General features: G+C 41.7%; 1 protein-coding gene and 1 long non-coding RNA gene across 3 annotated transcripts; one reads left to right on the forward strand and one right to left on the reverse strand.

The window, feature by feature from the left end:
- Positions 1-10,031: 10,031 nt before the first annotated feature.
- Positions 10,032-11,377, forward strand: LOC119189732. Its single transcript, XR_005112576.1, has 2 exons — positions 10,032-10,263; positions 11,010-11,377. It is a non-coding gene; the product is annotated as an uncharacterized LOC119189732 (long non-coding RNA).
- LOC119189731 lies at positions 10,524-12,286 on the reverse strand. Of its 2 annotated transcripts, none has more exons than XM_037440209.1 (2): positions 11,635-12,286; positions 10,524-11,218 (listed from the first exon to the last, which is right to left on the reverse strand). In XM_037440209.1, the coding sequence occupies exons 1-2, from the start codon at positions 12,181-12,183 to the stop codon at positions 11,210-11,212; spliced, it is 558 nt and encodes a 185-aa protein (XP_037296106.1). In that variant the 5' UTR covers positions 12,184-12,286; the 3' UTR covers positions 10,524-11,209. The 2 variants fall into 2 exon arrangements, with proteins under 2 accessions (XP_037296106.1, XP_037296105.1); XM_037440208.1 differs by having other exon boundaries at positions 10,524-11,224.
- Between the last annotated feature and the right edge of the window lie 261 nt (positions 12,287-12,547).

A 12,547-nucleotide genomic window follows, 5' to 3' on the forward strand; every position in this document is an offset into this window, starting at 1 on the left:
AGCAGTCAACACCATGTTGAAGAGCTTACCAAATACTACTCCCCAAAAAGTGTTTTGGTTGCTCGGTTTGAACTTAATACTTTAATGAAAATATAATTTTTATAACCAGTTTTTTTTAAGAAAAACTACATTTTTTAAATACTTAATATCATGTATATATATTTCGTTAGGTATCTTTATTTATACACTAGATAAAACATCTGTATGTTAGGAAATTTGGTTCTGTTCTGTTGGTTTAGGAAATTAATAATATAAATAAACTGCAGCAATTACTTGAGAGTGCAATTTCTGTTTCTTGTAAGTGTTCATAGTATTTCATTACAGTAATTGTAGGAATTTTGTTGTATAACAAGTTATTATGAAATATTCTATTGTTGCCTAAATTTGTGTAGAAGATTTTTGTTGTAATAATGAAAACTATCTTGATATTTAAAATGTGAATATAATAAAATATACATTATTTACATAGGAAAATATCTATTTATTATAATTGAGGTCATCCTGCTTGTGAGACACTTGCAGGTACTGATAATTGTACAGGTTCTTCTCACATATGATGGTCATTTATAATAGTTTCCTCCATTGGAACACTGTAACATAAAATACTGCATTACCTACAGTTACTTAACAATAGTAATATAATGTGAAGTTGTACCAGTGGTAAAATAATATAGTCAAACAACTATTTGAAACAGTGTATAACCATATATCCATTATTGTTATGTCCATCAGCATACAATCAGTGTAAATGAAGTTTTTAATAAAGAAATAAAAGCAAGATATTGTTTGTTCATATTGTTAAGTTGCATAGTAATAGTATCTTCTCCGATACCTGGCATTCACATTAAGAGTTTTGCGTTTGAACCATAATGTGACATTTTTGGTAACATATAGGTACTAGTTTTGCAAAACATTATGGTAAAACAAGTTACTCATTTGTATTTGTAGTATTAAAATAAACAAAATTAAAACTGCAATTAATCTGATTAAATAGTTCTTATTACCTCATTAGTTGGCACACTAATTTCATTTTTATGAAAGGTATCACGCTATGTATTAATTGTGAAGATATTTCTCAAAGTACATTCATTTTTATTTCTATTAACTCTAATAATTAATTAATAGTACATTACCAGTTGAACCTTGGTGTTGCAGGCATCCTTCCTCATTTTTTGATATTGTGCACTTTGTGGCTCATTAGGAGGTAATATTTTTATATGGGTACAATCTAAGAGCCCTAACATACCTTGCACGTAAAATTCACGAGTCTCACCTAAAAAAAAAATGATTCCATTATCTATAAATCAAAATACTTCAATTGTTATTAAACTCAGCTACTTATGTAATTAAGTATGTAATAAATATATTCAATTACCTTTATACGGACGGGTATGCCTTTGGCGAGACTCCAAATCAGGGAGCAAACTTTTCTTTAATATACAATGCCATTCGTTTTGTAGCAAGGGATATCATAAATCAATTAAGTATAATATGTCTTCTTTCCACTTTACACGCCTCTCGTTTGTCGTATATCGATATTATTTTACTATAGTAAGATACCACCATCGCGTTTTAACGAATAAATTAAATTGATAATTTTCTCGGTTTATCTCTTCGTACAATATCAAAGAAGACAAATATCTCGTTTACATGTGTTAAAAAACGATAAAATTATTTGCTCATGTTAGGGTTTGTAGACAAAAATACCACAGATTAATAAAACATTAATTTTTCTCTACTTTTCTCGTGACAAGTCGAGAAAATGAGCGCGCATGTTAGTGTCGGTAGACATATAGAGATAAACGACAAAATCACGAGAAAAAGTGTCGACAAAATTTTGTCGTCGTGCGCATGCTAGGCCGGCAGATCATTGACTTTGCAGCTTTTATGGTCACGAAGCAGACTAAGTCCGTAGTTTCAACTCAAACATTCGCGTAATACATAAGAAATCAAGAATTGTTGATATCAAATGTGTGATATTTCTGCATTTGTGTAAAATAATAGGCGTCGGTAGCGGCCATAAAACATTTATTGACAGACAGGCGTAGTGATGAGACACAATTAGTCACAGACGACACAGGACGTAGTGATGTTCCACAGATGACATCATTTACATACATTACACCTCACTTCTTAAATCTAGACTTACTCTATATATAACTAACATTTTTGATCTAATATTGTAGGCGAACGGCCATTTTAAACGATACGCGGGTGGAAGTCTGCAGGGAGGTGCCCCCGCACCCCGTCGCCCCTTGTTGCCATGCCGGGCGGCGGCGGTGCGCCCGCGGTGCATGACGCCAGTTTAGTTGCGAGGTATACACCGATGGATACGCACACGCTCGCTGCACGCTCTTTCCCGCGTCCGCGCCCGCGATGTTGTAACGTATTTCTAGAAATAGTAACCAGTTTATACGTGTGTTTTTATTAATATAATTATTGTGTCGGTACCTACGTTTTTCTCTTATTTTCACCGACCCCGAACATCATCTACAAACTGGTCCAATCGAGCCGGAATGAGCCGGATTTTGAAAATGGAAACTCCAAGGACATTCGGCTGCATTACGAGGAGCAAAGCTCGTGCTTCGGCTGAGAAAATGGACTCGACGTCTGGAACTGTGATCCCGCGCAGTGTAGCTACCACGTCAAGGTCACGAATGAGCCCTACGAGCTGCGAGGCTTTGCGCCTACGTGCCGAATATGAAGCAGAGAAACAGGTTGTTCAGCTAAAAGAGCAGCTCATAAAGAAGAAACTGGAACTAGAAATCGCGGAAATCGAAGAAGAAGAGCGTAGATCCAGAAGTACGTGCGGGTCGTCGAAGGTGGAGGAGTGGTTAAATACAAAGCCGGTAGCGGCATCGGAACATGTTGCTGAGCCATGCGCGTATTCACAGCGCGCAACGAGTCCAAACCGGCTCGAGCCGGTTACACGCGTAACCGCCGTTCCCCCGCACGCCGTCATCGCACCCGAGGATATGGCCAATCATTGCGCCGCACCACCCGCTACTACCACTGCGTCCGACATATTGAAACTTGCCGATGTCATTATTACCAATATGAGGAGACGGAAGCCGGAACAAAACTACGATCTCCCATTGTTTGATGGAGACCCCGCTAAGTGGTTATTGTTTAAGAAAGCTTATGAAAACACTGTGCGTACATATAATAAGTACGAGAATACAGTACGCTTGCAGGCGTCACTGCGCGGTGCGGCAAAGCATGCCGTCGAGGATCTCCTTTGTACCGGCTCTGACCCTGAAGATATTATACGTAACCTTGAAGAAGAATTCGGGCATCCAAAACTTCTTCTAGGAAATGTCTTACGCAAAATAAGAAGTTTGCCACCTGTGTCCGAAAGCGGCGCTGAATTACGTCACATGACCTCTGCTATGCGAAATTGTGTGTATGTTTTAAAAAATATAAAAGCAGAGGGGTACATAAATAACCCACAATTAACCCAAGAAATACTTAATAAGTTAACGCCTGTCCAACGGCTTCAATACGGCGAATATGTTATGAAAATACAGAAGAGCGGAGAAGATTTTCGTTTGTCACCAAACTTGAATGTAGTTCTAGAGTTCCTAAGTCATTTATCTAAGGCATCTACTTATGGCCTTCCCGTGAACACGCAACCGCATAGCAACCGAAATCGAAACAACTCCGCCGACGTTGTAGCCGCCGATTCGTTTCGTTCTCGCTACCGTGGCACTCATCGTGTACATACCAGCGTGGATCTGCTCGAGGAGCCCCCGCCAGTGTCGTCGAGTCGGTGGGGTGCACCCGCGCCGCCGTGTATCAGCACGTGTTCGAGTGCGAGTGCGCGCTCGGGCTCGCACCAGCGTCTACCAGCGCCGCCGGTTACTTCGGTACGAAGGATGAACGAGAACATTTCGTGTGCGTTGTGTAAGCGTGACCACCTCTTACCAAATTGTAATGTGTTTGTTTCGAAAAGTGAGGGTGAGAGGTGGGAGGTAGTGAAAGCGAATAAATTGTGTTTTAAGTGTTTAGTGGAAAAACATTCCCGTTATCGGTGTCGCGCCCAAAGGTGTGCGATGTGTCGTTCACCACACCATACGCTACTCCACTATGAGAAGTCCAACGCCGCCGTCGCCGCAAGCACCGCGCCCGCGTCCTTGCCCGAGCTAACGAAAGCCGCGCCCGCGACGGCAGTAAGTGCAGAATCGGTGACCAGTATGGGTGAGCGTATTAATAAGACTTTATTAAAAATTTTACCTGTGAGTATTGTATTTAATGACAGTAATTCTATAAATTGTTTTGCCCTGCTTGATGATGGAGCCACTGTATCTTTAATTGATAATAGTTTGTGTACTAAATTAAGTGGGCCAACCTTGCCGTTGAAAATTGTTAGTGCCAGTGGCCATATTGTTAATGATGTAAACTCACGTAGGGTGACTGCGCTAATTCGTGGACCAAACGGCGTAATTCATGACATTAAATTACGTACGATTAAAAACATAAACTTACCGCCCCAGTCCGTGCCTGCCACAGTTTTTGCTACCAATAAACATCTCAGAGAGTTAGGATGTCGTGGGATGGATAATGCAAAGCCATTGATTTTAATAGGCCAAGACAACTGGCAGTTAATTGTGAACCACGAGATACGGCAAGGGAAATCCGGACAGCCCGTAGCATCTCACACGCGACTAGGATGGGTTGTACATGGGCCGTTGGGGGTCAACGTACAGACGACATGCGGATTAGTCAATAGTCTCTCTGATCAAAATGATGATTTGTTTAAGCTTGTAAAAGAACAATTCGAACTTGAATCCATAGGCATAACTGAAATGTCGCGTAAAAATACGGAAACTGAACGCGCGTGCAAAATCCTTAACGACACTAGCCGTCGCGTTGATAGTGGTTGGGAGGTAGGATTGCTTTGGGCGCGTGATGAGGTCCATATGCCAAATAATTATAGTTGTGCATTAAAACGACTGCATAGCGTCGAGAATAAAATGGATAAGAATATAGAATACGCAGCTGCATACACAGGGCAAGTAGAGAGGCTAATATCTGAAGGATATGCTAGGTTAGTAAACAGTCCTGTCGATGTGAAACCAATATGGTGGTTGCCACATTTTGGGGTTACAAATCCCAATAAACCAAATAAGCTGAGGCTAGTTTACGACGCCGCTGCAAAACATCAGGGCATTTGCCTCAATGATCTGTTGTTGACAGGTCCAGATTTATTGAATTCAATATTAGGTGTATTATTTAGATTTAGATCGGGGCCGATAGCTTATTCCGCGGATATAGCGGATATGTTTCTGCGTATTAAGATTCGGAAGGCGGATCAAGGAGCACAGCTGTTTTTATGGAGGGGGAACGACAGACGGCGGGATCCTGATGTATACGTCATGGACTCTATGATTTTTGGAGCCAAGTCTTCTCCCAGTTCGGCAATATACATTTTAAATAAAAATGCAGACGAGTTCCGAGAATCGTATCCAGAAGCAGTTCAGGCTATACATAACAACCATTATATGGATGATTATTTAGATAGTGTTCAGTCCGTTGATATAGCTCGCCAGTTGATCAAAGATGATCCATGCTGCCGGTGGGTTCTCTATTAGGGGGTGGGTGACCAACTCACCCGAGTTACGCGTAAGTCTACCAGCTGTAGTTCCCGGCAAAGTCAATTTTGACAAGTCTTCTAATAGTGCCGAGCGTACATTAGGGATGATTTGGATACCGGAATCTGATGAATTCGCATTTGATCTGTCGTTTAAAAGGCTGTCACGAGAAATCGTTGACGGCAAAGTAGTGCCCACAAAACGTGAGTTTCTCAAATTCATTATGAGCATTTTTGACCCGTTAGGTTTATTATGTCCATACATCATAAAATCTAAAATTTTATTGCAAAAGGTGTGGAGGTCTGGTATAGAATGGGATGAGAGACTGAAAGAGAATGAAAATAAAGAGTGGGTAAAGTGGTTACAAGATATAAAAGAATTAGATAACATGCGAGTACCTCGGTGGTATGGACTCAGTGTGTTAAAGGTTAATTTGCACGTATTTGGGGATGCTAGCGAGCTGGCATATTCCGCTGTTGCATATTTAGTTAGTCAGGACGAATCTGGGAACCCTGCTGTAGCATTGGTGGCCGGTAAAGCTCGCGTCGCCCCATTAAAGGTTGTTTCTGTGCCAAGACTAGAATTACAGGCGGCAGTATTAGCTTGTCGACTAGCCAGCACTGTAGAAAAGGAGCAGAGATTACCGATAAGTCACAGATATTTGTGGTCCGACTCGAAAACTGTCCTGAAATGGATTCATGCAAACCCGCGTGATTTTCAAAAATTCGTTTCACACCGACTAGCCGAAATTGATAGTAAGTCAAATATAAATGAGTGGCGATGGGTCCCATCGACTGATAACCCCGCAGATGTTGCTACCAAGATGCACCGTCCTGCTAATATAACATTGTGGCTCAACGGACCCCCCTTTTTGCGTTTGCCTATTGACCAATGGCCGGTCAATGAATATGATGATGGTAGTAGTGTTGATGTTGAACTTATTGAACAGGTCCATGTACTTAAGCAACAAGTGCCTTTGATTGACTTGAATAGATATTCTTCATGGACACGGGCCGTAAGGGTTACTGCACGAGTAATTGCATTTAGTAATATTTGTCGTAATAAACAGTCTGTAGGGCTGACTGCGAATAATATTCGCAATGCTGAATATTTTTTATACAAGCAATCCCAAGCGGACACCTTTGCCGAAGAGCTAAAGGCACTGCGTGCTGGCAGCATTTTGCCTCGTAATAGTAAGATCCGAGATTTAGATCCTTTCCTGTATGAAGGCGATGGTTTGCTTAGGGTTAGGGGGCGTTTAAGCGCTGCCCCAAATTTGATGTTTGATGAAAAACATCCTATTATATTAGATGGGCGCAATAATGCTGCGCGACTTATTATACTTCATTATCACAAGCGAGTCCACCACGCTAATCATGAAACTGTGTTAAACACCATTAGGGAAAAATTTTGGATAACTCATTTAAGAAGGACTATTAAGTCCGTTGTGAGCAGGTGTCAGTTTTGTCGTATTCGTCGCGCGCTCCCTTCGATCCCAAAAATGGCGGACCTGCCGGCTACAAGGCTAACCAACACAAGGAGAGCCTTTGTACATTGTGGTGTGGATTATTTTGGTCCAATGGAAATATCCATTGGTAGGCGTCGTGAAAAAAGATGGGGTGTGATATTTACCTGTCTTGTTACTCGTGGAGTGCATATCGAACTTGCAGCGTCTTTATCTGCAGATTCTGCTATAATGGCTATAAGGCGGTTTGTAGCTCGCCGTGGCGAGCCGTCTGTCATGTTTAGCGACAGAGGGACTAACTTTGTGGGTGCTAATGCGGAATTGAAGGCTGCGTTGCGCGCCTTAGGTGACAATACAATTTCGGACTATGTTGCGACCAAGGGAATCGTATGGAAATTTAACCCTCCAGCAACACCTCATATGGGCGGAAGTTGGGAGCGACTAATCCGGTCAATAAAGGCCGCATTACGTGTCACATTAAACGAGCGTGCACCCAGAGAAGAAGTGCTAAACACGCTTTTAGCTGAGGTAGAGATGACTATAAATAGTAGGCCGTTAACTTATGTTACTCTGGATGCGAATGGACCTATGCAATTGACTCCCAACCACTTATTGATAGGCACCGCTTCAGGTTCGTCAACCTTAGGTACGTTTGATCCATCTGATCTGAATAGTCGCAAGGCTTGGAGAAAGGCGCAGGCTCTGGCGGATATGTTCTGGAAGCGTTGGCTTAGAGAATACGTTCCCACTCTACAAACAAGACAAAAATGGCGTACAGAAGTACCACCAGTAAAAATCGGCGACGTGGTACTTTTATGCGATCCAAATCAACCGCGAAACACCTGGCCCAGAGGTTTAATTAGTGCAGTCCATCCGGGCCGTGATGGCCACGTGAGAGTAGTTACAGTTAAGACGTCATGTGGTCGATATATGAAAAAATCTGTTGTAAAAGTGGTCGTTCTGCCTACTGACGTTTTGGTTTAGAAACCAGGGGGTGGGATTGTAGGCGAACGGCCATTTTAAACGATACGCGGGTGGAAGTCTGCAGGGAGGTGCCCCCGCACCCCGTCGCCCCTTGTTGCCATGCCGGGCGGCGGCGGTGCGCCCGCGGTGCATGACGCCAGTTTAGTTGCGAGGTATACACCGATGGATACGCACACGCTCGCTGCACGCTCTTTCCCGCGTCCGCGCCCGCGATGTTGTAACGTATTTCTAGAAATAGTAACCAGTTTATACGTGTGTTTTTATTAATATAATTATTGTGTCGGTACCTACGTTTTTCTCTTATTTTCACCGACCCCGAACATCATCTACAAATATCAAATACAAATGTTTCATCTTATACTTAATTAATATTCATCAAAACCGAACCTTTTTGCCGGCTTACAAATTCTTTTAATTCGAGAAGTGGACAAGGGCTGTGGCGAATTCCTCTCCGGATTAGTGGAAATTATTTGCGATGTTCCCGAGGCCACTTCTCCCTCCTGTTCCTTAATCTCCTTGCCGATCTTATCTTCCTCTAATAATATCGGTTTATCATAAATATTTTTCTCTGGTGTTGGCTCGACATCCTCTACGTCATTTTCCTTTAGGAATTTATTCTTATAAGGATTCTCCTCGACCGTGTCTGTAAGCTCTGGACCAGTAACATCAGAAAAACGTGATCTCCGTTTAATTTGATCTATATGTCTTGTTGTTTGCCGACCGTTTCCCGTTTCTATAATATACTGTCTAGAACCTACTTTACATGCTACTGTACCCTTTTCCCACTTGTCTCCCTTGCTATAGTTTCTAGCCCATACAGTTTCCCCCACATGTAGTTCCCGTTGAATACCCCCCGCATATTCTATTTGACATTGCTTTGCCTTGTTAACCCTGTCTTTCAGTGAACAGTCTCCACGTAACAAATCTAGCCGGTTACGAAGAGTACGTCGCTGAAGCAACATAGCCGGTGTTTCTCCAGTGGTACTATGCGATGTATTTCTGTAAACCAGTAGAAAATTTTGTAAGGCCGCGTCTACGTCAACATTATCTCTGTATGCCTTTTTGATTACCATTTTGCATGATTTGACGGAATTTTCGGCCGCGCCGTTTGATGACGGGTGGTAAGTTGGTGAAAATATTTGGCGAATACCGTTCTGTTTTTAAAAAAATTACTAAACTCGGAACTTGTAAAAGGAGGTCCTTGATCAGATGCTAACTCTACCGGAAGACCAAATCGTGCAAAAGTAGCATGCAGTACACGTATAACCTGTGCAGCATTCGTTAAGGGCATTTCGAAAATTTCAAGCCACTTAGAGCTGGAATCAATTAACACTAAATAAGTTTTTCCCTTAATCGGCCCTAAAAAGTCGATGTGAAGTCGCGTCCACGGTTGTAACGCGTAATGCCATGGCTGTGGTGGTACCCTAGGTGGAGCGGCGCTCTCTGCTGCGCACGTATCGCATTGTCGACACACTTCTTCCACGTCTTTATCTATGTTAGGCCACCAAATGTAACTACGAGCTAGTGATTTGGTTTTAACGATTCCCATATGACTACTGTGCAATTGTTTTAGTACAACGTTTTGTTATGTGTTAGGAATTATTATCCTATAGCCCCACATTAGACATCCGTTTTCAATGTACAATTCATTACGCTTCATAAAATATGGTTTTAAATCATCTTCATTACAGTGTTCTGGCCAACCTGACTGCACATATAACAACACGCGACTTAGCAACCTATCCTTAGATATTTCTGCCTTTACTGCTCTATTAGTTACTGGCAAAAAGTCTTCTACAAAATTTATATAAGTGACTTCGTTGTCTTTGTGAATATTGCTACTGGACGGCAACCTGGACAATCCGTCTGCACCATTCGATTTAGAAGGAACAAATTCGATGTCGTAAGTATAACCTGATAGCAAGACAGCCCAACGTTGGACTCTGGACGCGGCCATAACTGGTATACCTACTTTATTGCCAAATATATATGTTAGTGGCTTATGGTCTGTTTTCAGTATAAATCGCCGGCCATACAAATACTGATGATATTTTCTAATACCAAATACTATAGCAAGTGCTTCCCTATCTATTTGTGCGTATGAGCGCTCTGCAGAGGTGAGTGATCGGGATGCATACCCTATTGGTCGTTCGCCTTGCGGTGTGACATGTGACAACACTGCTCCAACACCCACACTGCTTGCATCTGTGGTTAGTATTATTGGTAAGTCTGGTGTATAATGTATTAGTACTTCACTTGATGCCAATAACTTTTAACCTTTGTAAAAGCAATCTCGCATTTGCTACACCAGATGAATTTAACATGAGCACGTAATAAATCGTATAATGGTGCGAGAATTGTGCTAATATTTTTACAAATTTTGCATAATACATTGTCATACCAATAAATGCTCTTAACTCTGTACTATTAGTGGGTTGTGGTGTATCAATGATTGCTTTAACTTTTTCAGGACTTGTCCCCCTCTTTGCTTATAACATAACCTAAGAAACTGATTGACTCTTTAAAAAAACTACATTTCTCTCTCTTAACTTTTAACCCATAATGTTGTAACCTTTGAAATACTTTATGCAATGTATCTATATGACAATGAGTATCTAGGCCTGTAATTATTATGTCATCAAGGAAAACCCCAACATTTGGCATATCTGCAAACATTTGTTCTAATCGTCTTTGAAAAATACCTGGGCTCGAAGCTAAACCATATACTAACCGATTATACATAAATAAACCCTTATGAGTATTTATGACTGTGTATTTTTTTGATTCATCTAATTCTAATTGGGCATAGGCTTGTGAAAGGTCTATTTTGCTGAATCTTTCACCCCCATGTAAACGTGTCAGCAAGTCCTCTACTCGCGGTACAGGGTAACGGTCAATTTCCAACACCTTGTTTAAAGTAAGCTTATAATCGGCACAGATTCTGATGTTACCATCTTTTTTTACCACAGGTACTATTGGTGTTGCCCAGTCAGAACGGTCGACGGGCGTGAGGATAACGTCCTGCACCAGCTGGTCTAGGGCACGCTCCACCGGTGCTCTCATTGCGTACGCCAGTGGTCGCGCCCGCATGTACACAGGGCGCGCCCCCTCACGCACGTGGATGCTTACTGGCCCACCGGTGAAACAGCCCAACCCGTCCTCGAAGACTTTACAATATCTGGAACAGAAATGTTTTACATTAAAAGTTTCATATTTACCTAACATATTGATATGGTCATATTTGATTATTGGCAATTTAATATTAAGTTCTGCTAGCCATTGCCTGCCTAGTAAGACAGTGTTACCATCTTAAATAATATATAAATCTAATACTTTACATTTATCTTCATATTTGACCATAGGGGTTATTAAGCCTAGTGGCTGCACTATCTCCCCTGTATAGTACCTCAGACCCAATTGACAGTTTTTTATATCCAAATTACTAAATAATTTGCAATATAATTTATAATTGATACAGGATACTGCGCTGCCCGTGTCACATTGCATTTTAACAATCTTACCCTGTATATTGACTTGTATATAGATTGGTTTACATTGTTCAATTGATAACTGATTAATATCATTTTGGATTACCTCATCGCTTGCATCACTGTCTATTGCACTTCCAATGTCTTCTGTTTGTGCCACATAGTTCTGACTCGTCAATTGGGGACATACACGTTTCAGATGCCCTTGTTTATTACACACCCTGCAAAAATACTTAGCAAACTTGCAGCTAGCTGTGTGGTGTGATCTCCCACACACCCCGCACTGCTGATAAGGACGGCCGCGCTCTGCTGGCTCCGACGATACTTCTGTTGTTGTGCCGACATTCAACTTGTTACGATGCGTCGATGCTACATGATCCTTTGCTGGGCCCCATGGACGTACCGTGTTTCGCCGCATGTTCTTAATAGCTAGGCATTTAGTTTCGACAGGCGCTGATGGTCGTGCCTGACCCTCTACAATTGCAGCATTTTTCTCCGCGGCCTCTATACTGACAGCTAATTTATAGGCCTTCGCATAATCCAACTTTTCCTCCGCAAAAAGCCGCTGTCTGATTATTTCACTATTGATGCCGCATACTAGTTGATCGCGCATGCTTTCGTCTAACCCGCCTCCGAATTCACAAGATTTAGACATTTTTTTTAAAATTGCGACGTATTCTGCGATGCTTTCGCCTTCCTTTTGTAATCTTTGCCGAAATTTAAATCTTTCGGCAAGAATGCTCGGTTTGGGTTGCAAGTGTTTTTCAAGATGGACGATATCTCTTCAAACGTTTTTTTTGCTTGGTTTCTCCGGCGTGCACAAATTTACTAGCAATTCGTAACATTCCGCGCCCATAACGGTAATCAGGGTGGAAACCTGAAGTTCATTTTTAATGTTATTCGCCAAAAAATACTGTTCAACTCGCTCGACGTACAATCCCCAGTCGTCGGTACTAACTTTAAATTCACCTATCTTTCCTATTGCCATTTTGCAATTCTTTACACTTTCAATTCGACGA

Source organism: Manduca sexta, chromosome 18 (assembly GCF_014839805.1).
Source record: "Manduca sexta isolate Smith_Timp_Sample1 chromosome 18, JHU_Msex_v1.0, whole genome shotgun sequence".
In the NCBI taxonomy this organism is placed as follows: Eukaryota; Metazoa; Arthropoda; class Insecta; order Lepidoptera; family Sphingidae; genus Manduca; species Manduca sexta.

Bases quoted from the DNA above. Each gene is read 5' to 3' on its own strand.
- LOC119189731 (XM_037440208.1), bottom strand. From the start codon at position 12,183: ATGTCTAAATCTTGTGAATTCGGAGGCGGGTTAGACGAAAGCATGCGC.